Below are 28,000 nucleotides of genomic sequence, written 5' to 3'. Positions count from 1 at the left end.
TCTCCACAGACTGAGATAATAAAAAAAAATCTCCAGACTGAGATAATAAAAAAAAATCTCCATAGACTGAGATAATAAAAAAAAATCTCCACAGACTGAGGTAATAAAAAAAATCTCCACAGACAGATAATAAAAAAAAAATCTCCAGACTGAGATAATAAAAAAAAAAAATCTCCACAACCGATCGTTTTCGAGGCGCGAATCTTCGCTCAAACAGTTTTCATTCACATGAACATTAAACAGCACTAATTAACAGAGAACGCAAAAAAAAAAAATATAAAAAAATCACCTTACATCGAATCACACCCAAAACAAGCCACAGATCAACAACATTTCCATTCGTGAATCGCCACATAACAAACCACCGAACCTGACACGATCTCCACACCTGGTGTCGTCACGAGGCGCCCTGATTGGTCCAAATTAATTACGGCATTTCACAAACCTGTTCTTCTTCTTCTTCCATTTCTCTTTTGGAACAGCAGGCCTGCACATTTAAAAATCCAATTGTCATAATTCTCCACAAAAGTAGCACAAATGGATAATGATAGTTATCCTTCGGAACCCCCCCCCCCCAAAAAAAAAAAACACACATTTTTGCATTAAATTGTCGTAAGGATTTCAAATTGATCAAATTATTAATTTTGCTTTGAGGTATTCATCCAATGTATGAAAGCCACGGCGATGTAGTGCGTAGCAGAAATCCACCGCGTCAAACTGACGCGTAAATTTGTTCTCTCGCTAAATGAGACAGCAGCTTGTACTGTAGTTAATGTTATATCTTGTAAGAACGATCGTTTCCTTTATCTTTCAAACTCATGGAAGAAGAAAATGCGAAAAACGAAAATGCGAAAAAATGGGAACACCATAAACGACGACTAACCGGAAGTGAAAGCACTTCTGTTATGGCTGCGCACGTTGCCGTTCGTTCTTCGGTTTCGTTCCTTCGGGTGCCGTGGCTGCGTGGATTGACGTGAGAACACCCCCCCCATATCGGACGTGATTATATTACCACATCGTTGTGGGTGTGCAACCGTGACTCATCGAGGCCTAACTGTCGTAAAGACCCTTCAGATGAGGGTGGCCATTTAGTCCCATCGACCTTCCAACTCGATCGAATGAGAGTCACAGACTGTAAACCAGAGAGGGGGTTCTTGATTCGATTTGTTGGTGTGAACCGAGCACGGCGGTTCGATTCCGAGTCTCATGATGATAAACCCGACATTGTACTCCCTGTCCCCCCCCCCCCCCCAGGACGACCTCGGTTCGCTGGTCGATGTACAACCCCACCCACCTGGAACCTGACCCGAAGGTTGAGAAACACGTCCTGCGAACCGGCTCGTCTCCTGCTGATGATAGTCCCGACGATGAGAGCAGGGAAGACCTCAAGGCGACGAGTCCTTTCAAAGCCACACGATCGAACCATTCGAGCTCGGGTCTTCACGATGCAGTCATCGAGTGTGTTTGTGACATTTGATTTATTTATTATTTTTTTTATCATCAGCTTCATGGTGGAATCCATTGTGGTCGTGTGTCCCTGCTCGCCTTCAAGTGGTTCAAAAAAATTTTTTTTTATGTCCTGAAGGTTTTAATGGTCTCTCACCTCTCTGCCAATGCCCGAGGCTCATGGAGGAGCTCGAACACCTCGTTCGAACAATGGCAGGAGAGAATGGAGATGGTAAATGAGGGAGAAATGTGGAGTCGCAGCTTTCCAAAGTGCTCAGACGGGGATGTCCAGCAGGTTCACCTGTGTTTGTCTCCTCACAAGAGGCATCGAGGGAATATGAATAGCGAGATGCGTTCCACATTTATTACTGTCACGTGTTTGCTCGACATTCGTGAAAGAGGTGTGCTGTGTGTGCATCCTTTGCAGCAAATTTGTCAGCATGATGATGCACGGAGGGAGAAAACTTTTGGCGAGGACCATAATGCTCGAGGTATAGTGTAAAAGAAACACATTTTGTGAGACTGCTTGGGGTGGGAGAGGGGGAAGGTAGCACTTTTATGCTGCGTGTCACTCTATCACCTGCTGAAAAAGTCTCTCCCATTTATCCTTCGATAAACGAGTTTGTGATGTCATAGTCTTTTGGACTCGTACGTTAATCAGCGCGGTACCAGTTGGATATTTGGCGTGCCCAAGGTGGAGCTTCAGGTTGAACGCGCAATTTCTTCGGTCGCTTTCCAGGTGCTGGAGAGTTTGAAACGTGAGCAGGTGACTCTCTACCACAAGACGTCGCCGGGTGAGCGAGAAGCGATTGAGTGCAATCCTTACACCATCTTTCACAAAGCATTGGAAAACTGTAAACCAATCTTGGGCCTCAAGAAAATGATTAAAGGAGGAACTACGTACCAGGTATGGTGTGCAGTGCACGTACCTTAGAGGTGTTATTTTGTGCTCGACCCTCTGCCGTTTGCAAGCAATACGCTCAGCACACATCTTACGTAACACCATAAAAGGCAGCATCAAGTGTCGTAAACCTTGTGTTCTGACGACCCTGGTCTAGATTTGCGATAAGACGTGCTTGGTTTGGCACTGCCAAGTTTCCTCGATTCAGTTGTGATCAAAACTCCGGGGGTGGGGGGGGGCATCGAAGATTCAACCCTGACGCTTTGATCGTGAATGTAAGCATGTTTGGTCGTCAGGACATTGATAAGCTTGGTGTTGGCTTCGTGGTTAGGATGGCAAGGTTGGAAGGTCATCAGGACATTGATAAGCTTAGTGTTGATTCCAACCCAGCCATCCAAACCACGAAGCCATCGGGTCCTGAGTTCAAGCCCCGTTGACTGCTGAATTAAGCTTGCACGGTATTGTGTGGCTATTCGCTAGAGTGCGTGTCGTTCCACGAACACCGACGATCGCTTGTATATTAATTTCCATTCAGCATTGGTATTCGACTTCGATTCCTGAGAGCATTGACCTTCGAACGTGCAGGTATAGTCCAAGCTGTGCCCTTCTCCCCACCTCCGAGGGCAGCACTCGACGTACAATGTTCAATCGCCCCAGAGCGCCATTATTTCATGTTTTTACATCATAAATGGGATCAGGGGTTTGGAAATGTACAGGGAACACTAATTCGCTCTGCACAGTGCGCTTTGCGTGTTGGTCAGGCTGGCTGTCCCTTTTATGGGGGATGTTGCAACGCATTACCTCCTGATTGGTTACCTGTCACATGACCGAAGTTTATTATATGAAAGAGAACTTGGTACTCAGCATTGCTGATGAAACAGAGGTAGGAGCTGTAAGAATGGGGGTGAATTCAGTTGGCCACGTGAAACTTGGGTTAGAAAGGACCACTGTGGTTCAGGATGAGAAGTTTTGTGACAAAGCGGATTGTTTGCGACAAGAACGCTGCACGTCGCCATTGCTGGAAGATGTAAACTGCTCTGAACTTGCTGATGCACATTCATAAAACTGTTAACTAATTCAACCGACGACCAATAGGTCAACGTCCATCTGCAGCACCGCTGAGCGTTACCATCAAGTTCTCGCAGGGGTGCGGGAGTGCCGCTGATGCAGTGTCCCCCCCCCCCCACTGTCGGTTAGAGCAGGAGTTTGATTGGTTGAGGGTGCTGGTGATAACTCGCCGACTCTTCTCGAACGACGCAATGGGTTCTTTAACTTCCAACAACTAGTGCTGAATAACAGGTGGTCAGCACTTGTAGGTTCAACGCTCATCTTTCCAGCTCATCAATTGGATGTGAAAGTAAATGGGTCGAGAACGAGTTTCGATGCCATGAACTGTTGCAGTTTTTGGATAAAACCAACCAACCAGTACCCAGCCTTGTGGGGATACACTCCAAATGAATAAATGGGAAGTGCTGTGATTGCAGCACAGATGCAACGAAAATTCATAGAACACCATCCCCCGTGTCGTGGTCAAGTATGTAACACAATTGAAGTAAAAATGATGATTTTAAAGGTCGTGTGAGGAAAAAAATTCCGGAGGTTTACCGCCATTGGTTCGGTCTTTTACACCGCCTTATTTAACACGTTACAGGAGTTCTTCGTGTCTGTTTGTGTCCTTTATGACGTCCATAAAAGCAGCTCCCCTCTGAGTGCTCTATCGGGAAAAATTCTATTTGAAAGCCAAACTACTGATAAACTCCAGGTTTGTTTTCCGATTCGTGTTCAAAAATATAACATTCAATTGAAATGAAGTTGTTTCTCGATCATAAACTGATGTTTGTGGATGGACACAGAGACAGACAGTAAACCAATTGAAGAACCCCACTTTTCCCTTTGCGTACGTGGGGTAACAATCGCAGGATTATGCCTCGGTGTGGTATGAGTGATGGCTCCCACGTCCACCCTCCTGGATTTTAAATTTTCCATTTTTTTCGCCCCTTTTACATTCGTACGACCTTTTCCAATCCCACTTTATAGCTCCGTGCTGCACGTATGTGTGTCTCAAGGTACCTGTGCTGCTGTCGGAGCAGCGGCGGCGTTACCTGGCAATGAAATGGCTCATAACAAAAGCCCGTCTGGTGAAAGAGGGAAAAAGACAATTCATGGCTGAAAAGTTAGCCAACGAGATCAAGCAGGCGGCTGAGGGACAGGGAGAGGTCGTGCGCAAGAAAATGGATTTGCACCGGCAAGCCGAAGGAAACCGGGCGTTCGCTCACTTTCGCTGGGAATGACGGCGACGTCTTGCGCTTCGAACATCGACTTTGCTGAAGGAACGGCGGCAAGAGGTTCGTGTCACGGGTCCCATGGACTGTTTTCGCTCTCCGGTTCGGTTCAGGGCTGCGATGACTGGAGCTATGGTTGAACCGGGGCTACATTTTGCTACTTTTCATTTATTTTATTGCACTCTCTTCCCCTTTTTTTGTTATGGTAAATCAAATGCAGTGCAAGCTTGTAAATTAAAGTATTGCTATTAACAGGAGCATTACAAGAAGCTGCTGTGTGTATGATCAGAATAAAGTTTGTTTCAACCTCAGATGTCTTTATTCTTGGGTGTGATTGAGAAAATTAATATTTCAAGTGTCAGTCATTTATTCCACTTTCAAGGAAGGAACCTATGAAGTGGTCCTGTCGGTCTCAACGTACCTGAATTTAAATAAGCCGGGCAATGGAATCCCTCTCAACAGAATGCCTGGTTCCCTTAAAGTAAGAAACAATGAAGGAGCTGAGCCTGAACTGATTATGTTATCACATCATGGAGTTTAAAATTATTGCAATAAAATAATAGGGTGGAAGGATGGCCTACCCTAGAGGTACGCGCACTTTCTTCGAAGCTGTCTCACCTGTGTTTGAATCTCAACCTAGTGACAAACTGTCATCCCGGTGTTTCACGGACAGGGTGACGTCAATGTGTGTGACATCCCTCGATTGGATGTTAAACTGGGCGTCCCGTCTGTTGGCATTTGTTGAGTCGGTGAGCAATCGCCAGCATCCTGAACAAATTCCCAATTTCTGCCTTAACTCGATTACTGAAAAGGCAATGGCAAACCACTTGGAAGAAGCCTTCCCAAAAAACTGCTTTGGCAGCACTGACACTCAGAGTATGGTACATCAGAATCAGAAGAATAAAACAGTCAGTGAGGACTTCAGTAAATCGACCAGTTATATCCCTATCCCTCGAGTCGAGATCAAAGATCACTGTTCTGCCAGAAACCCTTCCCTTGTTGCCCTTCACAAATGTAAACATGACAAGTCTGGAGACTGCAATGGTTCACGAGCGGTATTTGACGATGTAGATTGTTTCAGAAGTCAAGGATGAGACAATGTGATAATTTTTGAACAAGTTATAAAAATGATCAACATGATGTGGTACTGGTGACAGGTTATTAGCTGCAAAATGTCTAAAACCTGGTTTCATTCAACAACTTTCAAAATTTGACCTTTGCATAACCTTTAAAGGTCACAAAACACTGTTGTGGACATTAAAATAAGGAAACAGTATACGTGCTATAGGTTATTGGAGTTAGTTCGTCGAAGAAGGTTGAAAACCAGGTTCGATTCCCACAACTTTGACATTTGTGAACTTTAAAGGTCAAGGATTTCAAATTTTGACCTTTGCATAACCTTTAAAGGTCACAAAACAATGTTGTGGACATTATAATAAGGAAACCGGATACGTGCTCGAGCTTATTGGAGTTAGTTAGTCGAAAACCCAGTTCAATTCCCACAACTTTGAAAATTTTACCTTTGTGAACTTTAAAGGTCAAGGATTATGACCTTTGGTGCAAAACTTCCTATGGAACATTCAAGGAACAATATAATGTCATATAAGCTATATGGCATTTCACACTCATCGGATTATCCATACTTTGATGAAATCAGCGTAAAAACAAACTTGAAGGGGGTGCCACGGGCAAGGTGTTCGAGATAGAGCAAAATGGTTTCAAAACTTAAGGTGGGGAATGACCTCAAGATTATGCATAAAAAATATTGTCATCCGAGCTCTCAAAGTTTGGGTAGTCGTATAATTTTTACGTCAAAATTCGCAATTTTCTAAGTTCGTGACCTTGTGACCTCGACACGAAAATGAAAAATCGAGCTCCGTGGGGCTATGCAGGTGCCATCGGGCTAACCAAATACCGAAACTCCTGCCAGATTCGACAAACCCCCTCGGAAAAGATGGATTTTTATGTCAAAATTCGCAATTTTCTAAGTTTGTGACCTTGACCTTGGGACGAAAATGAAAAATCGAGCTGTGGGGCTATGCAGGTGCCATTGTGCAAACCAAATACCGAAACCCCTGCCAGATTCGACAAACCCCCTCGGAGAAGATGCAAATCGAAATCGGCTACCCCCCTAAAACACGTTTTTTTGGGCGTGGCTCCGCCCATAATGGGCGCAGCATGCCCATTCTCAGGAAAAGACAACGAGATCATGATATAAACCTCCGACCAAAATTTTATCAGGATCGGATCAAAACCCACGGAGCGATGCTCGGGACAGATAGACAGACAGACACACCAATAACGAATATAGTGGTCACTTACTGGCTTGTGAACTTACTGACTCGTAAACCAATTATCTCCCTTCATTCATCCCCCCTCACTTCCAAAGAACCATCTTCCAAAGTCCGTGTCAAGCTTTTCTCTCCAGACCTTACAAATCTGCTGCCCAACACCTCATGCTCTCCCATTTCTACTTCTGACCTCCACTGCACTCTGTGAAATGGTTCACCTGTAACATGTGTTTGTCCAGCCGTGTCACCTGAACTGTCTTCAATGCTATTCCATCACCTGCACCAAAAAGCAAACAAACTCTGTTGCCCTTCCTCTTCATTGATCCCTCGTTCGTAAAACATCATTCTCGAACGCGGTCTGTTTTCGCATCGTCCCCGCCATTTTCGAGGTGGACGCAAAGTCCCTTGCCTGTTCGTGACCCGCACTGCCATTCGAACAATCGCGAAACTCTCCCTTTCGTTTTTCGACGCGTCTGAAGATCATGGGGGAGCTCGAATTACGAGGACGATGGAGCCGAGAGCACACGGCATTTGAAACGTGCTCTCGCATCGTGATTGGAGTGCTCCGATGAGAGCAAACCGGTCGACCCTTTGCTCTCGGTTGAGGCAGAAATGAGCAGACCAAGGTTGGCTGGTTGAGTTCAATGTATTTTCAGGGTTAGCACGTTCACAATGGGCCATGCTGTGATAGACGGCCTCAGGGCAGGAAATAGGTGCAAAAATACCGCTATTTGTATGTACAAATAACTAGTTTTACTGATGGTTAATCAGCCTACGATTTAGAACGTACACCTTGCGATGGCAATAATAAATACAACCGTGCAGTACATCGGGGGTCTAGGGGGATAGAAGGGGTAGAATCGAGTATCAGTAGCTTGCAGCGATGGTGTAGACTTGAAGATGAAAATTATAAAACACCGCAGGCAGAGTTGGGACAAAATTAAGTATGACAGATGCATGGCTGATCCCCACAAAGCCAGCACTCGCTGAGTTCGGGAGGAATCGGTCGGCGGAAGATTTCTGGGTGAAAAGTTAGCCGGCCGAAAAGTTAGCCCCGGAACACCGGCATGCTTTCGAATGCCGTCACCCGCTTTGTACTGTGCGGTTCAACATCCATAATCTGTCTGCATCACATATTTATATAATACTATATATATATATATATTTATATATACACAAGATGTACCTCTCAGTCACATGGGCAACAGTGTATGGCGACTATATCAATAGCAATGCTACCGGCGCGTGCCACACAACTAGCGTTCAACTTTTATTTATTTTACAAAAGCGGACCTCGGGGATAGGAATAAGGAATGGGGTTTTTGTGTGTCAAAAGTAATGTGATCAGGTTAAAAAATAAAATAAAGGAAACGGTGGGGTCGGCTGGTGCAACGGCATGTGCCAATCACGACGGCCTTCTCCGTCAGAACTCCTTGGCGTCGGTGTGTTCGAAGAGCTGCATTCGCTCTTGTATGGTCAAACCCTCCTTCAGACTCTGCAAAGTACATGGCGGCAGTACTCAACCTGGGGTGTGGAAAATGCATCGGCCGTGCTTCTCAAGTGCCTGGGTGCATTATATTCCGTTAAGTGGAGTTACAAGTTCGGCCTCGACCTCGAAGAGCCGATTGTTCACACAGACTCTTTTCAAGAGGCAATGTTGAGGGTGTGCAACAGCATGCCTTATCACAAAGCCTTGTTAAGTTAAGGCGTTTCATTTGAGAAGTTTAGTTTCACGTCGGATCTCACCACAAGACACACTGGTGCCATGCCAGCCACACACGAAGACACCAATGAGAGTTAATGCACAGGTGTACAAACCAGGACAAGCCCCACTCCCGCATGCTTTTCAGAAAAGACAGGTCGGTGCCAAGCGATATGTGGGCCCAGCAAAACTCTGACCGCACGCTGGTAAGCCGCTGCATCAAACTGCCAAGTTGACGGTTACGGTACACTCGTACACGACATGCACCAATCGGAAAATTTGACAAACCGAATCATCTTGCCCTTTGGCAAACCAAATCATGACCCAAATTCACAGTGTACCACCCGTGAAGTGGTTTTGAACCGAGTGACCAATCGAGTCAGCGTGCGGCAGGTTGAACCGAGTTCACGACACGAACCGCTCGGAAGTGCTGGCAACACAACCTCACGACCGTGCTTTTACACTTTCTACACGCAGGCCTCACTCCAGTCTGCCAACCCTATCCCTTCCACCCAGAGAACAAATGGTGCACCAAGCGCAATTACATCATAGCAGCACACCACAGTATGGTACCTACGGTAAGGGGCTGTCAGGACTAGCTCGCAAAGTCCGCTGGGTGGTCTATTACAGACTGGGGATGGGGAGGGGGTAAAGCAAGTGAAAAGGAGGTTTCTGCAGGAGTGGAAAAATAAAATAAAAATAACAAAACCAGGAATGAGGCAAAAAAATAAACCATTGATAAAAAAAATGTTGGGCACTTGACTGGGAAGCTAAGGGTCAACAAGACCCTCTTGTTCAAAAATTTCACATCTTTACTTCCCATTGCATATTCCCCTCTGCGACCTCTTCAAAAGAGCCATCATAATACTCAACAAGCAGGATATTTTTTTATACAACCTCTATGGTGTAACAAAGGAAGGCGACAATGGCCAGCAGATTTACCTTCGATCGAAATGCACGGTCTGAACGTTTTGTACATGCCATCTTGAGGATGTCGGGGTTGCTCTTCGATTTCATGATGTCTGCATGGGAGAAGAGGGGTGGGGTGGGGGTCGATGAGGTGGTGTGGAAAGAGGATGAGGGAATGAATGAAGGTGTTAATGATTACTGTTCGCTGTAAAAGATGGATGTTAAATGAAGAGGTGAGCATGCTGTCCTTGGTAGCCGTGGGTAGGGTAGAGTCAGACCTGAGGTTGACAGGTTTTTATTCAATTAGGATCTCAAATATTGCGCGCGCGTGCACGCACGCACGCACGCACGCATGCACACACACACACACACACACACACACACACACGCACAGCTACCGAGATGAAGCCATGCTTCCTTGCTACATTTTATGACATCGAGGAAGCACGGCCGTGCCAGGGACATAGCGTTCAGGTGGATGGGTTGTTTTGGAAGGCGGGCTCATACTCTATCGTGCCCCTCCATACCATAACCAGGCCGCGAGATGGCGCTTTGCGTTGCGCCACCCAGTGATTCAGTCAAATGCTGAACCTGATCCATCAGGCGTCCAACATCCCTCTCGGCCTTGGCACGCACGATGCTGAGCTCCGTGTACACATCTTTGTATTTGTCTGTCGCGTACTTCTTGTCCTGCAAAGACCATAATGGGGTGGGGGAGTTAAAGATACCTCCTCTCCTAACCATGACAACCTCCCCCCCCCACCCTTCCATCACTCTACGTGTATGTCTGTCCACACATAATGTGTTAACGTAGATAGCCAGTATTACACGTTATCTTTTTTTCAACCGAGCACATCTATAAAGTATGTACAATTAGAATGCGAGTGTCTATAAAGGATGTACTAACAAGAATGTGAATATGTCTATAAAGAACGGGATTGCATCGATAAAGTGTGGAGCATGCCTGTCCATAAAATACATACGATTGAAACATGAATCTATATTCTATACATTGATACAAAACCATATGAAACAAGTCCTGGCGAGGGTCTGCAATCTCTGATTGCTCTTTCGAGTTATCCGCACTCTTTTTGAAAATCAACACGTGGCACGGGGGTGCGAGAGCAGTTTCATGTTTGGCTCTGTCCCCTGTGGCAGGGTGAAAAGTACCAAAAAAAAAACCAAAACGCAATCACGGGAACATTTTAGAAATGAAACTTTGAATATGAAAATCGATGTTGGGGGACGCATGAAATATGCAACAATTTTTGTGGATTTGAACCCCTGTTCATGCCCCAAGGGGTGGGGGACTTGGGGTCACTGGGGTCAAAATGGAGAAGGAAAAAAAATCAACTCAAAAATTGATATTGGGTCAAATCTGGTGGAACCTTTTGCCATCTTTCAACTTTGCTTTCGGTGGGAAGGGTGGGGATTTGCGAGGGTGCGCCATCGGCTTTGCTCTAGTTTTGTTTAGTTTTTTCAACTGAGCATTATAGCTCATGCCCATGTGATCCCCACGTTCAATTCGAGTATTCTACATTTTATTTGTCCGTTGTTTCCAAGTGTCCTCGTAATTTCAAGTCCATTGATGCCTCCTATGGTCTTTGTCCAATATGTGATGCATGTACAAACTCCTCCATCAGCTAAAAACAAGTACGAGGCCTCAATGTCATACTCTGAGCGCCGTCTGTAGTTCCTCCTTCAGCGAGTTCATTTCTTGCTTCAGGTACTGCATCTCAGACTCCTTTACTCGGACGAGAACCTGAAGCAAAGGAAGGTATAGTCTGAAATCAATAAAATCCTCCCCCCCCCAACAAATATAATTTGGGAATTTTGAAGGTCAAAGTACAGTATGAAGGGCTTTCATCATGAAATATTATTAGATTGCAGGGAGCGTTGCCATAAAGATCAACTTTTTGTTCTTCCTGGTAGACCCTCACTGCAAGGTCCTTCACATTACCTCTCGCTCATACACGCCATGAACATCCCTCTCCACATCCCTGGTTGAGCCCATTCCGCGCAACCGCTCTAGTTCAACGGCCATGCGGGTGTTGAGTTCCTGCAGCACAATGCAGGCTTGATTGTAGGGCAAGGAAGAAACATGATTGGCCGTCGCTTTTGACTGCAAATCTGTACTATGGCAAGAACCCATCCGAAGTAAAGTATAGCCATAGTTTTGATGAGCAAGGATGGCATCCCAGCCTTTTCCATTAAAAAATAATAATAACAGACAAAAAGGAAGCTGTGTATGAGGAGAATAGTTGTTCAAATCATCAAAAAACTCAAAAAAGTGGAGAGAAAGGAAGTGTAGAGAAAGTCACCTGGTTCTGGGCATTGAGTTCTTGATTCTCACGCTGGCATTGGCGCAGAGCCTTTCGTTCTGCCTCTAGTGCCTGGCTCAGGTGCGCATTCTCCAGGCACTTCTGGGAATATTGCTCTGATAGGACCTCAATCTCCCGCTGCACCGATGCCAACTCTTGCCTACGCGTGCAGGAGCATCACCAACCAGAGCCATCAGCAGTTCAGCACCGCATCAAATCTCAACTCCAAATGAACAAAGCCAAGAAACGGTAAAAACAAAAGACATCTTACTCGTGATGTCGATGCAATTCCTCCCAATCCTGGCCACCACCACGACTCTGCGCTTTCCTTGCTTTGTCCACCTCTCGTTCCATCTCCTCCCGGTGAGCGTTTTTCATCGCCTCGATAGCTGGAACGCACAAGATGGTGAATGAGAGGCGGTAACAAACAAAATGGCTACAAGGTACAAGAATCACCACAGGCCATCGCTTTCGTCTCGCCAGTGAAATGAACACGGACCAGCGATCGTGGCTGCGGTCTCCTCCGCAAGCAAGCGGTCCTTCTCCTGTCGCAGTTTCTCCAGTTCTTGTTGATGCGTCCGCTGGAGATCCTCAACAACCCGCTGGTGCGATTCCTCCATTGCCGTAAAGCCTCGCTCACACGTCGCCTGCAAACCAATGGCACAGTGATGGCTTGCAGTTATGCAGACAAATGTCGCATGCTTTCAGGTTGTTCCGGTATTACGTGCAAAGCTCATGCTGCTACAAACTAAGGGATCTCAGCTTGCATGAAGCTCAATCCAGACCGTGGGTCATGAAGACAGCAAGTGCACAGATGAGATCAGAGCCATTGGGAAAGGAAATATAACAGGTTGCAAAATAAGGGAGCAAAATAATTAAATAATATTAAATTAAAAAACATACTTGCTGCAATACTCAAACATTCAGACACCAATGTCAAAAAAACAACCCAAGCAGAGGTGGTTTAACGAAGAACCCCGCTGGATATGAAAGTCTTATAACCAACTATCTGACATAACATCGCTCAACACGAGTGCGTAACTCGGGTAGAATGGATGCGGATAGTGCAGGGTAGCAAAAAAAGAAGAACAACATCTGGAGCACAAAACAGGATTCACAAACTTGAATAAAAATACTTCACAAAAAAAACATGTAACAGAAATAAATTAACAACGTGACAAACACCACAGGGGCAATGAACCGTCAAATTTATTTCAGCCGTGCTGAGCGCATGCCAAGATGGGATACGAGCAGAAGGAATGGGAGGGCAGGATGAGGGGGGGGGACACTGCGGCTGGATGGATGGACATGGCACAACCATGGTCACCTTTACAGCAGTAACCTCCCGAAGCAAGAACCCGCACGAAGTGATCTCGCCTTCATCAGCAAGCTGGGTTTCAATGGAGTGCAGACGTCGCTTCAGAGATCCAAACGCATCCCCCATGTCTCCAGAGATCTCAAATTCAACTCGATGGCCTTGATCTTGTGTTGAAAGCAATGCCTCAACTTCCTCAAGACGTGCCTGGAGGGACTCGACCTTCTGCTCATATAGTTCCGTGAGGTCACACAACTGTTGCTTGAAACGAGATGTCGCAGCAGTTTCGCCATTATTCATCTCCGGGGTTAACTGTGGTAAGAGAGGCGTATTTGACGAAGATGAGGATTCCGTCGAGATGCTAGAAGGTGGAATGTCAACTACCACATTTGCTGCTCTGTCTGTTTCGTCATCTTTAAGCCAGGCTGCTGCATTGAGTCTTCTCCAGGGTGAGAAGTCACCTGGAGAAATTGGTTCAGCACCTGCTTGTCCCAAGGCTCTCATACCAGTGCCCTCATCTGAGGAATCTGTGTGGCTCTCTTTTGTATCCAGAACTTCAGCAGTTTCCTCCATTTGAAGGACAACTTCAAGGTCTTTAAGCCTTGCCATCACTACCGCTTTGCTGTCACTACTGCAAATCGGGTCCAAAGCATTGCCCAATGCTCGTGTTGTTGCTTTTGCCGTTTTGAGCTGCCTTTCCAGCAGAGTCAGAGTCTTGTGAACACTTTGCTCAACATCCAATAGCTCTAATGCCAAACGACCATGCAGCAGCATGGCCGGAGTTAAGGCTGCCCCATCTCCGACTTTTGAAGAAGTTATTTCACCTAATACTGCCCAAGGGCTACTGCTCTCATCATGTGGTGCTGCACGTTGATCTCGAGGCACGTGAGCGAGCCGCGATATCTGTTGCTGGAGCTCAGTGATGCTAGGCAGCACAGATGTTTGTGCATAGTTTTTCAGACATACAGCCCGGGCTAGTACCACTGCCTCAGCGACAAGTTCCTCTGAAAGTCGTCGCAACGTAGCCTCTTCTGGCCTGCTTGCATTGCATTCCTTGGATGCTGAACTTTTGTGGTCCCTATTATTGGGCTCAAAAGTCTTTCCACCATCACCACTGTTTGGTTCACCAATTAAGCCCTCGCTTGTAATTCCTGCTTTCCAGCCTGATGCCACTGTGGATAGGGTCATTTGTTTCGCTGTAGCCAGATCATGGTTCAAATTCTCTCTGCCTGACCATTCTCTGCATCCAAGTAGATGTTTTCCAGAAGCTGCTTGCATAATTTTCATGAGTCGTGCTAAAGTAGCTTCAACTTGTTGTGCATCTCTTCCGGTATCTACAGCTGCATCAGTGATCGATTTGAAACAAAGACTTTCCAGATGCATCTTGGCCTGCTCTAACCCCTCCAACACAGTGGCCAAAGCTTGCTCAAGCTCACCGAGCTGTTTTCCTGTTCTTTGCACCAAAATAGCCTGCTGTCCTTTCTCAATTTCTGCCTCAGTTCTGTCCTCAATTCTAGCAATGCTTGTGCTCACTTCATTGGAAAGCATCGTCGCCGAAGGCTCTTCCATCAATTTTTGCACTCCAGAACTCTGCCATTCTCCATATTGGCTCTGCTCCAACTCCATGCGAAGGGCAGTGGCCTCTTGGCCAAGCCTGGTTAGGGCTGATTCAAGAGAACGACTGCGAGCTTGCTCAGCCCTCAACTCCGTCGCCAGACGCTGCACTTCGTCCCGAAGCTTGGCAAGTGACTCCATGCTGTTCTCTTCCAGCATCTCTCCATGACAAGACTTTCTAAACTGCACATCCTTACTTTCTCTACTGATATTTATGCCACTGTAGTTTCTACTTTTTTCATTATCTTCTTCTTTCTGAGTCACTGCTTTCTCTTTTTTCTCATCCTTTTGTGAAGTTATCTCTGCTATCTTGGCCTGCTTGATCTTCCCAGTGACTTTGCCACTGCCTTGAAATCGAGCCTCTGTACTCATACTGTGACCCCAGGGACGTACCTCAGCCTTTCGAGCCCCCTCGTGCCCACGACATTCAACCACACTTCGACTTTTTGTCCCTTCCCCCTCTGTAAGTTTCTGTCGAACCTCACTGCTTGCAGTTGCACCATGGATGCTTCCTTGCTCTCCTCCACTGATTAAGTCCCTGAAACCAGTTTCAGACTTTGTCTTTCCTTCAATCTTGTCCCTTCCCCCAGCCTTAAGAAAAGCCAGCTCAGCCTCCTGCTGAGCAATGATCTCCCGGGCACTGGTGTAAGCCTGGCGCAAGGTCCGTGCTTGCATTCCAACTAACTCCAGCCGTTCACGCTGCCGTTCCAACTCTGCCTGGAGCTCATGGTTCACCCTGCGAAGCTGACCGCGCACACCTGACACCGTACGTGGCCCAACACCCTTGCTATGTGCCACAGCTCCCCTCCCACCACCTCCTGCTCGACCTCTTCCTTCATCCTGCTCATCATCTTCTATCTTTTCTCAGAAGAATGGAAGGGAATGATGAGTTAATCAATAAAAGGAACCACAAAATTGCAAATCACACACAAGACTTGTTGCTCGATTTTGCGTTCAACCTCAGTTGCATTTTATCAATAATTGTAATTATTGCTGCTGAAAGCCAAACAATTTGTTGCACCAAATGTGCAGAAAGTACATTTAAAGTAGTTAAATATAATACAATACAACACAATACATTCATACGTACTAAAGTGATAATAGTAGTGTCTACTCTCTTCCAATGAGCACTGGCGATCTTAAATAAGGCATCATTCAGCATCATATACACACACACACACACACACACACACACACACACACACACACACACACACACACACACACACACACACACACACACACACACACACACACACACACACACACACACACACACACACACACACACACACACACACACACACTATATGGTCCTGCTTCCATGGAATGATCCTGCTGGTGCTATGTTGTGTGTAAAGCCGGTTAAGATAAAATTGTAGAAGGGGAATAAGTGCTAAGGGTAACTTCTTTCCTCACGTGTCTTTGCCTGACTGTATTGTTTAACTATCGTTTGACTATTGCTTGATTATTGGTTGTAAATATATGCCACTGATTGCATTGATTGCTTGATTGTGTTTGTAAATAAGTGTGCTTGTTGTATTGTTAACCATTTCCAACCTGGTAACTTCGTCCTTTCCTACAGTGGCTCGATTTAGCGTCTAAAGACGAGATAGACGGGAAGTTCTGCCCCATTGATTGGCTCCACAATTAGCCAGTGCGTACACATGGTTCTGCTCGGCCACACGAATATATATGCGGGTGCGCACTGAGGGAATAAACCTTAATTGGTTGGGCCAAACTAACAGATAGGTAAACTTTTAAATAAGACGGTGGACCCTGCCAGGCTTGGCCGTTCTAATCGATGCTCATAGTTGCTTCACAACCCGTGAGGCTGTGGAGTTATCCTTAGCGCGTCGGCCTGCAGGGCTGGAGGTTGGGAAGAGTCTGAGAAGTCCCCCTCATGGTGAATCCCAAACCTCAGTTCCTTAACAATATAAAAATAATCACATCTCATGTGTAAAACTGAAATGCCCCACAGTGCAGCCATGTGTTGATATAGTCCACTGTGATTGGTTGTCCTGCAAGTAATCATGCTGTGCCACACCTGCAACACTGTCAAAGTATCAGTGGTGATATTGTTGTGTGCTAAATACTAAGGCTCCTGGGATGGAAATATCACATGACAAACACAAATCAAAGTCTTAGTTAGTCAAGGCAACTCCATGCAGCAGATTGAAGCCTGACTTCATGGCCGAGCAGGAGCTGTATCTGAGAAGGATATGCCAAACTGGTACTTTTGATGAGAGAAGCTGTCGAGGAAGAAAGTCCAAACTCTCAAAAAGTTGCGAAAGTAAATCAGGGCATATTATCTACATGATAAGATAATGATCCATTCGATATCTTGCGAATGACCGAGCTAAAAGTACGGGTGTGTTAACATCTCTTCAAGAACAGCAAGATAAACACTGGTGCAAAGGGGATCTTAATGAATGTATAGCTGCCTGAAAACCATTGCTGAGGAGAGGCAACCACACACACGTAGAAAAGAAAAGGAACAGCCAAACAACAAATGGAACTAAACTCTACTCCACCAATTTGAAACAACTTCGAAAGGGCAGCAGACTTAGCTTCGTGTGTCGTTTCATCCATGAATTTCTCAAGCCCTTTATTTATTTATTTAGTTGTTATTTCTTTATGTATTATTTTGGAGGGAGCTTTGAGGAGGTTCATGGACTACAAATGAAATGACTCCCAAAGCTAAGTCTGCTCTTTCTTTGTTGTTTCAAATTGGTGGAATAAAGTGAAGTTCCATTCATTGGTTTGCTGTGCCTTTTCTAATGAACAATGGATAATCCCAACCACATGAATCAAATGTCATCCATAATAATAAATGCCAATGTGTTTCTGTCTGTCTGTGTTGTGTGTGTGTGTGTACGCGCATCCTCCATAGCTTCAAAAGGATGAAACCAAGCAGCCTGAAACTTTGCAGGCACATCAAGGGAACTCCAAGGGAGTGCATGAGTGAAAATTGGGTGCTTGGGTTAATTAAAACACCCCTTTTTAAGATAATTAGCAGCTTTATTTAATTGTATCTTTTATCAGGCGCATCCTTGGACACCTTCCTCTCCCTTGATGAGGTCTTAATTCGCCTTGTTTTGGCCTGCTCAAGAATGCCTTGACTTGGAACAGGCTGCAACGATTTCTTAATGATAAAGTTTTATTTACTTTTTTCACTTTCTTAACTCATATTATCAAATGCTTGATCATCATACTGTTGCGGATCCGGGGTGGCGGGATTCTGACCCGGTCCCTGGCACCACCCCCGTCTCCGGGAATCTATAACGCCGGCCGGCTCGGCACAGGCCTCGGGTCACGCGTCTTCAATCGCGATACCAACGTAATCCTGAACCTTACCGTTTGGGGAGATAGAACCCCTGGTTACAGACTGGTTTTGTCAGAGATCGAGCGGAGTCTACCAGTCTGTAACCATTTTGGTCTTATATGCCAATCGAACGGATCGTTCCTCAACGCGACACGCATTAATCCATAGCGGCAACTTCATAATAATTAACCAGATTTATTGGGGAACATCAGGGATCACAACACAAGTAATAAACACGACAATGGTTTTATTAACAATTCCAATCAACCCGTTCTTAACTAGGGAACCACGGTCTAAAGGTTTTGAGGGGATCACTTCTGAAATATGCCTTATACAACACGTGCAGCCAAAACAGACAGACAGACAGCATGCATGCAGAGTACTTGGTGATGGCTCATGGACGAGAGGAAAGCGTGCAAAAAGCACGAATGTCGCTCGTGCAAACAAGCGGGTGTCCACGGGTTCGAACTCCCAGCTCGAACGTGCCGCGCGGTAAGAAAAGGCGGCGCAGCACCTTTCCTGCTTAAGTCACTGCGTGCACACGTTCTCCTCAGCGCGTTCCGGCTCCGCACAACGTCGACGATGTGAGACCGCCGATCTCTCTCCAAGGTTCAGCACACAAATCTAGGCCTGGCCTAACCTCCAGACAAGGCCCAAGTCGAGGTCCGAGTTCCACAGGCGGATCAACAGTGTTGAGCCGTGAGGTGAGTAAGGACCGTCAGACGCAACGGCGTCTCTTCTCCTGCCTTCCCACCTCGAAGCCTGACTCCCGCTTCGTCCTCTCAGTTCCTCCATTGCCTTCCAAACTGAGAACTCCTTTTCGGCGCTCGTGGCCTCCGAAACCCGAGCACCCTCAAGACCGACGCTCGTCCAAACTCCAAAACTGAACCTGATTTCTCTCTCCTTCGCTCGCTTCGACACATGCCTCTCTTGTCGACTAACTGACCAAAGGCTCTGCCCCTTCATGTCACTGCCTCTCCAGGCCACACCTCTCTCTCTCGGCCACACCCCTCCTTCTCTGATGGGGTGGGGCCTATCCGCGAAGAGGAAGGAATAAGAGCGATCTCTTGTTTCTCTACCGTATGAACATAAAAACAGTCTTTTACACCTCCCGACACACATGTATTGTGCACTTTACCAAACACCGATCTAAACAGGCATTTAATGGGGGATCTGAGCTAGTCCGATACTTAGTAGTCCTATTAAGGGTCATTTCCATAACACTACCCCCACCTTTCTCCCGAGGCTCTCCGAGCCTCCATCTGGGGCAGCCCACGGCAATGGCCCTGTCTAACGTACAGCACAGATCTCCCATTTACTCTAACCCACAACATGGGAAACACTTAACTCCAGAAATCAAAGTGTCACAGTAAGATTGGCATGTCCTTATCCTAGTGTGTCGGGTCACCAATCTAACAAACAAATTCACACTCTTTGCACATTACTTAACATTCTAATTATGGATTTGAACGGGAGGGCATTCAATTTTACTTTTAACACCACATTTGCAAAGGAGCAGAACATTCAAAGGTTCAAAGTTCTTTCACGTGTTCGCTCCTTCATGCCCCCTCCCGGCAGTATCGTCCATTCACCCCTGAGGGTTTCCTCTCTTCGTGGCCTTATTGGCCTCTCACCAGGTGAGTTCAGTCGGCCCAGTGGCCTAATCTCACAAAGAGTCCTTCGGCTCACTGAGCCAACAAAATGGCATAAATCTTCGGCCACAACGGCCCACAAAGCACTTTGGCCTCAATGGCCCACAAAAATGCTTCGGCCCATATGGCCTACTCACAAGCAGCAGCAGGCAACAAGCCCTGCATTGGACAGCAGGTGATACAGCAATGGTGGCACGGTGACATTGATGGTAAACTAATGCAGTTCGGAGGCGTTCTTGAGGACGCAAATGGGTGTGATGACCTCGGACCAGGCGAGATGGAGTGTACCCTTAACCTTCCTTGCCTGACTTGTTTTGGTTAAGTTCTCTTTTTTTTCTTCCTTCCTCTTTTTTTTCTTTTTACAGACGGGATGGTGTGTTTCTTATTCAACGGTTATTTTCGTGGATGTGTGCTCATGACATACTGGTGGCCTCTCTGTCACTTGGAGAGGGCAACCCAGCCTGGCCCTTGCCAACAAATTCTCCCTTCAACACTACTCGTACCAGGTGTCAAACATGAATGGTGCAGAGGAGAGTCCATCGAACCTAACCATTTACTTTTAGCTCTAGACAATGCGACAAACCCTGCTATGGCTAGAATGATCCTAATGACCCATTTTTTTCCGACCTGGCACACTGTTCCATTCTATTAAACTTGGGCAAGGCCCTTCTTTGTCTTTTTCCATTGGGTGGTGCCAGGCATAACTCGCTGGCTGGGGAGTGTGACTACTACTAGGCCTCTTTACCTGCTTCCAATCGGGGGTGAAGGACACTCAGCGACCTCGGGGTTCACCTGAGCGTGCTTCTGGCGCTCCTAACTAAGGGGTGGCTCTCTCTAGCCCCCATACTGTGCCCTCAGTGCACCTATACTGTGCTCTCAGAGCATCCATACTGTGCTCTCAGAGCACCCATACTGTGCTCTCGTAGCACTGAACCTACCGTGCTCTGCTGGTACTTCTGACAGCCTTCACCTGCCAGGAACCCCCAAAGCCCTGCTGCCCTATTTCCCGACTCACCAACTTCCCATACCATGTCACACTACCAACCAGTATCCCCATACCTTGGCCTGCACCTACCCCTCGCAGTCTGCCTGCACAAATGAACAGCAGCCATAATCCATGTCAAATCCTCTAAGTCCCCCTAACCTACACTAACTTGGTTAGGAGACTCCTACCGACAGGGTACGTTGTTCGCACTCACTCTCCTCATTCGCACAATCACACCATTCACCCAAACACTTTAGTCATTCATTCCACAGTGCCGCACACCCAGTCCACAACACCATCCAACACCTTACACGTTTATGTGAAAACAAAAACACACCAGTCTCTCGGATACCACTTGGTCATCAAATTTAACTGGTACACTTTTTCATCTAACCCCAATCAATTTGTCACTACGTCCGTCGTCCGCTGGCCTCCTCCATACTGCCCTAATTGTTCATTTCTAACAATTTAAACGAGACATCAAAATCTCTTCACCAGCCTCATGAACCTCTGCATGGTTCCAACCAGGGATTTCAATCCTTCCTCAAACAAGCCACTCTTTGTCATCCACTTGTTTCAGTTACTTTTAACGCTCTGCCTGTAATGTCTCCACCACTTTTTTCAATCATCTCCCAAATCCACTCGTGCTACTTTTATGCCTTCTGTCATCTCTCAATTTGCAATCACTTTCGGTGCAACCTCCAATCAAGATTTTCACATCCCCATATGGCCTGCTTTTTTGGCTCATTGGAAGGGGAGTGAGGGAACAAATCCCTCATTTCCCATTTCATGACCCCACCGTCTTTCCGCCACGGCTCAAAGGGGTCACGCCTCAATGGGGGGCTGTGATATACCCCCTCCTATCCTCCAGAGTTTGTGGAAGTCAGGTAAACCCCAATCGGTGGAATGACCTCCCTCTCTTCTCGAGGGTTAACGGAAATCAGGTAAACCCCGATCTGGGGAATGGCCTCCCCCTCTTCTCCATAACTCCCTGAAGACTCTCACTATGTCTCTTCGAAAGGACCGTTTAGAAAACCCCCCCCCATCCACTTTCTCAACAATCCTCTGGAAGAAGTCCTTTCTTTCAAGCTTCTGGGTCTCACTATCTGCCATGACCTTTCCTGGGAAAGCCACATTTCAAACCTCGCCGCCAAAGCCAGTCGCCAACTGGGAATCCTCTGTCGTGCAAGGTCCTTCCTCGGCCCACCTGAGCTCCTGACCACTTACAAAGCTTTTGTCCGCAGCCTAATGGAGTACTGCTCTCCCCTCTGAGCTGGTGCTCCTGCCTCCCACCTTTCTCGGCTTCACGCTGTAGAAATCAAGGCATTTCGGATCATTGGCATCTCCCGCAATGAGGCTGAGTCCTTGGGCCTCTCACTCAATCACCGCAGGTTGGTCGGTGGTCTTTCTGTCTTCTACCGTCTCCTCTCCAGCCTCGCCCCCCCCCCCACCCATGCTGTCTCTGCGATTTGTCCCCACCACATTTCCGCAGGGCGCTCAAAGTCCGCCAACAACCCCCTTCTGGTAAAACTACCAAAATCACGAATCACTGCTCACCTTCACTCTTTCATTCCTCTTTTTTCCCGCCTTTGGAATAAACTCCCTCACTCTATTCATTCCCATTCTTCCCTCCAGGCCTTCAAATCAGCTGTTCACCACCACCTCTTATCATCCCCCATCCAAATCCTGGATCTTTTCTACCCCCGATAATCCACCCAAGCCCACCTCCTTCAAATTCCCTGCTTTCTTTCCTGAAAGTCCCTGTAATATCCATCTTATATTCTCCATGTTCCCCGTCCCATCCCTCTCCCTTCCACAGATCTCCAAATGTCTCTGTTCCCCACTATTTTGTCCTTCCCACTCCCTCCCCTCCTGTCTCATGCCCCCCTTGATGTGCATTGTGTGTTAGCTCTCATACGAGCCTCGACAAGGTATACAAAAAAAAAGAAAAAAAAAAGACAGATAAACCCCATTCAGCTGGCCAAACCACTCGTGTGCTCAGAAAGGTCTGAAGACCAAGTGACTCACGCCAGTGCTGCCTGCCACTCATCTGCACTCCACTCCAAAGTTCCTGTGAGGCTGATAGAGAAATTAAAATCCAATTTCTAAATTGGATTTCTAAAATCCAATCCAAAACTGCTCCTGGATGCAGCACCTCCAACTCTGTAAGAACCCATGCGGAGCTGTCCATTATGGTTTCTGTCCCCTGGCTCAAATTCTGTCCTGGTGGCATTTCTATTTCCCCTTGCACCTCAAACCTATTTCCTATGTCACCACTCATTCCATGCTCAGGACTCCCACACACAGCAGGCTGCACACATTCCAAGGTTATGTGTTGACATTCCACACCTTCAACCTTGCCTGTGTACTGACCAACTGCCTCGCACTCCAGGGCTACATTCTCGACCGCCAGGTGAATACCCACACACACTTCAGCCTCGGCAGCACATACCGGTGCTGTAGTCTGGACTGTGGGCTCACAGCATTCGTTCACAGGCACTTCACACACACACTCAGGAGTCACGCATACGTGCACCCCATCGGACAGAGTCTCTTTATTAACGTAAAATTCAATTTCTACCTTAAGCTCCTCATCCGTACCATGCATGCATGTACCCACGTACCTGCTTCGTTCCAGAGTCACCTCTGTCCGGTCGCTTCTCTCCAGCAGGTTACTCATCATCGGTTCGCCACTCTCCTCTGGGGCTGTCAGCTCCACATGCTGGACCTGCTCAAAATGTCTCACTCGTCAACAACCCCGCATGCTCCCTTAATGTCTCAATCACTAGGGTTTGCTCTAAGTGTGGTGTCATCCGACGAGTGATGTCAATCAAATTCCACACCACTAACATTACTCCCTGTGGTGATATCACACATCCCACATTATTGTGCGGTTCTACTTCCTGGCTGCATTTTCCTTCCCATTTGAGTCGTTCTTCCTCTCCGAGCCTTTTGAGTTGTTCGTTATCTTTCCGGAGTTTTTCCATCTCTGTGGACTCCAATTTTGCTCTCTCCTTGAGTTGGTTAATTTCAAATTCATATTGTTTTTGTTTTCTACCCCACCGTCTCTCATGTTCTTCATTCTCACATCTCATCATTTCCTTCAATTGGCCGATTTCCTTTTCCTGTTTCATTCGTCTTTCTTTCACTATCTCCGCATACTTCAACCTTGCTTTCTCCATTAGTTGTTCTTGTCCCTCTTTTTGTTTCCTCTTCCACCGTCTCTCATGCTCTTCATTCTCCAATCTCATAGTTTCCTTCAATTGGCCGATCTCCTTTTCCCGTTTCATTCGTCGTTCTTTCACGATCTCCACGTACTTCAACCTTGCTTCCTCTTTTAGTTGTTCTTGTCCTTCTTTTTGTTTCTTATCCCACTGTCTCTCTTGTTCTTCCTTCTCGAATCTCATTGTTTCTTTCACTTGGTTGATTTCCTTTTCCTGTCTCATTCGTTGTTCCTTCACTACTCTTTCTTGTTTCCTCTCCCACTGTCTCTCATGTTCTTCCTTCTCCAATCTCACCATTTCCTGCAATTGGTTGATCTCACTTTCCTGCTTCATTCCTTGTTCTTTCACTTTCTCCTCATACTCCAACCTTGCTTTCTCCTTTAATCTGGCCTTGGCTTCGAACTGTTCGATCTGCACAGCGTGGTTCCTTCACGTTTCATTCTCCTTTCTCTTTTGTTTCTTATCCCACTGTCTCTCTTGTTCCTCATTCTCCAATCTCGTCGTTTCCTTCAATTTGTTGATCTCTCCTTCCTGCTTCATTCGTTGTTCTTTCACTACTCTTTCTTGTTTCTTCTCCCACTGTCTCTCTTGTTCTTCCTTCTCTAATCGCACCGTTTCCTTCAATTGGTTGATCTTCCTTTCCTGTCTCATTCGTTGTTCCTTCACTACTCTTTCTTGCATCTCATTCTTTAATCTTGCTTTGGCTTTGAGCTGTTCAATCCGCACAGTGTGGTTCCTTAACGTTTCATTCTCCGTTCTCTTTATTTCCTCTCTTAACATCCTCAGTTTGTTTTGTAGTTCCCCCTCTTTGCTTTGGTGTTTCTGTAACTCAGAAGCTTTTTTCCATAATTCCTTGACCATCTCCACCCTCCCTTTCGCATGCTTCCTTCCTCAATTCGTCCGTTCTCTTACCGTATTCCTTGAGGTGTTCCTGATATTCCTTTTCTTTTTCTATCTTCCTTTCTAGGCTTTCTCTTTCCTGATTGCCTGTTCTTACCTCTTCCTTCAGTTGTCTCAATTCCAAATCGTGTTCCCGTTTTTCCTTTTCTAGCTTTGTTTTCCTTTCTTCTTCCTCCCTCATTTCTTCCTGTAGTTCTTCGAACTGTCTTGACTTTTCCAACAATTCTTCTTTCCTTTTCTCCAGATTTTTCTCTCCTCTTTTTATCTTGTTTTAAGCTTCCTCTTATCTGATCACCTGATCTTACCTTTTTCTTCAGTTGTTGCAATTTCAATTAGTGTTTCCGTTTTCCCTTTTCTAGCTTTGTTTTCCATTCTTCTTCCAATTTCTCCCTATCCTGGGAGTTACTAATTTGCTCCTCTATTTTTTTGTTCAGTTTACTCTTCTCTTGTTCCAACTTATGGGTACTCCCCTCTACTTTCCTCATTTCTCCCTGTAGTTCTTTGAACTGTCTTGACTTTTCCAACAATTCTTCCTTCCTTTGCTCCAGAGATTTCTCTCCTCTTTTTATCTTCTGTTCTCGGCTTTCTCTTATCTGATTGCCTGATCTTACCTCTTCCTTCAGTTGTTTCAATTCCAAATCGTGTTTACATTTTTCCTCTTCCAGCTTTGTTTTCCATTCTTCCTCCAAGCTCTTCCTATCCCGAGAGTTACTAATTTGCTCCTCCTCTTTTATTTTATTCAGTTCGCTCGCCTTTTGTAGCAAAAACCCACGAAACCATTCTACTTTCGCCGTTTCTCCATGTAGTTCCACACCTGTGCTGGCTAAGTCCTCTTCCAGCTCCTGAATTTGTTCCTGTGCATCGGCCAATCGTTGTTATTCCGTGTGCACATAATCCTCATGAACCCAGTCTGCATTGGCTAAGTCCTTTTCCAGCCTCCGAATTCATTCCTGTGCATCGGCCAATTGTTGTGACTCCCCATGCACACATTCCTCCTGAACCTCGTCTGCGTGCCGCTGTGCCTCGTCCAATTCAATCTGCAATTCCTCAATACAGTCATCAGCACACCTCCACTGGTCCAAGGCATCCAACAATCGTCCATGAAGCTCATGAATGTATGCGTTGGCGTCCTCATTCGTCTGCCCCGGCGTATACCGTGTCCACGCGGCCTGAACTGGTGGGCGGGAGCATTTGCTTCGCGCCGCGCGGTTCGTTGCGCTATAATTAGCCCTCTCTCGCTTCGTGTCACACCGAGATGGAGCCGCGCTGCTATTTTGCGACTCCATTTTCTTCATAATTTGCAAGTTTTTCCTCCGATCCGCTCAAGCATAAAATCAAATCAAATTCGGGCCGTTTTTTTTGTAACCAATGTCCGGGGTGCGAAATGCACTGCAGGTCCAAATATCCCACTCCTGACGACAGTTGTTGCGGATCCGGGGTGGCGGGATTCTGACCCGGTCCCTGGCGCCACCCCCGCCACCACCGTCTCCGGGAATCTATAACGCCGGCTGGCTCGGCACAGGCCTCGGGTCACACGTCTTCAATCGCGATACCAACGTAATCCTGAACCTTACCAGTTGGGGAGATAGAACCCCTGGTTACAGACCGGTTTTGTCAGAGACCGAGCGAAGTCTACCAGTCTGTAACCATTTTGGTCTTATATGCCAATCGAGCGGATCGTTCCTCGACGCAACACGCATTAATCAATAGCAGCAACTTCATAAGAATTAACCAGATTTATTGGGGAACATCAGAGATCACAACACAAGCAATAAACACGACAATGGTTTTATTAACAATCAACCCGTTCTTAACTAGGCAACCACGGTCTAAAGGTTTCAAGGGGATCACTACTGAAATATGCCATATACAACACGTGCAGACAAAACAGACAGACAGACAGCATGCATGCAGACAGAGTACTTGGTGTTGGCTCATGGACGAGAGGAAAGCGTCCAAAAAGCGCAAATGTCGCTCGTACAAACAAGCGGGTGTCCACAGGTTCGAACTCCCAGCTCGAACGCGCCGCGTGGCAAGAAAAGGCGGCGCGGCACCTTTCCTGCTTTAGTCACTGCGTGTGCACGTTCTCCTCAACGCGTTCCAGCTCCGCGCAACGTCGACGATGCAAGACCGCCGATCTCTCTCCAAGGTTCAGCACACAAATCTAGGCCTGGCCTGTCCTCCAGACAAGGCCCAAGTCGAGGTCCAAGTTCCACAGCCGGATCAACAGTGTCGAGCCGTGAGGTGAGTAAGGATCGTCAGACGCTCCGGCGGCTCCTCTCCTGCCTTCCCGCCTCGAAACCCGACTCCCGCTTCGTCCTCTCAGTTCCTCTATTGCCTTCCAAACTGAGAACTCCTTTTGGCGCTCGTGGCCTCCGAAACCCGAGCACCCTCGAGACCGACGCTTGTCCAAACTCCAAAACTGAACCTGATCTCTCTCTCGTTCGCTCGCTTCGACACACGCCTCTCTCGTCGACTAACTGACCAAAGGCTCCGCCCCTTCACATCACTGCCTCTCCAGGCCACACCTCTCTCTCTAGGCCACACCCCTCCTTCTCTGACAGGGTGGGGCCTATCCGGGATGAAGGAATAAGAACGATCTCTCGTTTCACCACCGTATGAACATAACAACAGTCTTTTACACCTCCCGACACACATGTATCGTACACTTTACCAAACAACCTATCTAAACAGGCATTTAATGGGGGATCTGAGCTAGTCCTATACTTAGTAGTCCCATTAAGGGCCATTTCCGTAACAATACGTATGAATTGCTGGTTACATTGCAATGCTTCTAAATGCCCAAAGACGACAGCATTCATTGTTTTATTTCATTTCCGCATGTGGCATAACCTCTCGAATCTCCTAAACTAAGCTGAATTACAAAATTTAAGCACCAGAAGTGTTCATTTGTCCAATTCGGACATAGTTTGACATTTCGGGCATCTCTGGGAGATGTTTAATATCACGCATTGGCGATCGCTAATAGCTTGCCAAGCCAGCCGCTCCTTATCAACCGTTTTGTTGGAGTGCTTCCTTGCATGCTTAAGCCACTTGGTGAGCACTCAACAATATTCGCATTCTCACTCAATACTGTCGATTGAACGACTTGAACAAAGTTCAGGGGCCATTT

At 46.6% G+C, this 28,000-nt stretch overlaps 2 protein-coding genes across 9 annotated transcripts in view; one reads left to right on the top strand and one right to left on the bottom strand.

The window, feature by feature from the left end:
• The first annotated feature begins 789 nt into the window (after positions 1-789).
• Positions 790-4,940, top strand: MRPS7 (mitochondrial ribosomal protein S7). The gene is made up of 5 exons (XM_085862295.1): positions 790-973; positions 1,255-1,458; positions 1,874-1,937; positions 2,186-2,353; positions 4,414-4,940. Exons 1-5 carry the CDS (start codon positions 819-821, stop codon positions 4,636-4,638), a joined length of 816 nt encoding a protein of 271 aa, XP_085718421.1. The 5' UTR covers positions 790-818; the 3' UTR covers positions 4,639-4,940.
• Positions 4,941-7,547: 2,607 nt separating this feature from the next.
• LOC147010111 (myosin phosphatase Rho-interacting protein-like) overlaps positions 7,548-28,000 on the bottom strand; it is a 198,760-nt gene continuing 178,307 nt past the window's right edge. For 5 of the 8 annotated variants that reach the window (XM_085862247.1, XM_085862248.1, XM_085862251.1 and 2 more), the window contains 9 exons: positions 13,180-15,639; positions 12,352-12,499; positions 12,124-12,241; positions 11,853-12,012; positions 11,492-11,590; positions 11,207-11,293; positions 10,059-10,221; positions 9,565-9,644; positions 7,548-8,415 (listed from right to left, as the gene is read on the bottom strand). In XM_085862247.1, the coding sequence (XP_085718373.1) occupies positions 8,344-8,415; positions 9,565-9,644; positions 10,059-10,221; positions 11,207-11,293; positions 11,492-11,590; positions 11,853-12,012; positions 12,124-12,241; positions 12,352-12,499; positions 13,180-15,639 (3,387 nt within the window). In that variant the 3' untranslated portion in view covers positions 7,548-8,343. Of the gene's footprint in view, positions 8,416-9,195; positions 9,254-9,564; positions 9,645-10,058; positions 10,222-11,206; positions 11,294-11,491; positions 11,591-11,852; positions 12,013-12,123; positions 12,242-12,351; positions 12,500-13,179; positions 15,640-28,000 lie in introns of all 8 variants that reach the window. The other 3 variants (XM_085862250.1, XM_085862249.1, XM_085862254.1) reach the window with 3 other exon arrangements.

This window comes from Eptatretus burgeri, chromosome 17, assembly GCF_056783735.1.
Source record: "Eptatretus burgeri isolate ZD-2024b chromosome 17, Ebu_testis_v1, whole genome shotgun sequence".
NCBI classification, from domain to species: Eukaryota; Metazoa; Chordata; class Myxini; order Myxiniformes; family Myxinidae; genus Eptatretus; species Eptatretus burgeri.
Note: the sequence above shows the minus strand (reverse complement) of the source record. Positions and strands in the feature narration are given on the sequence as shown.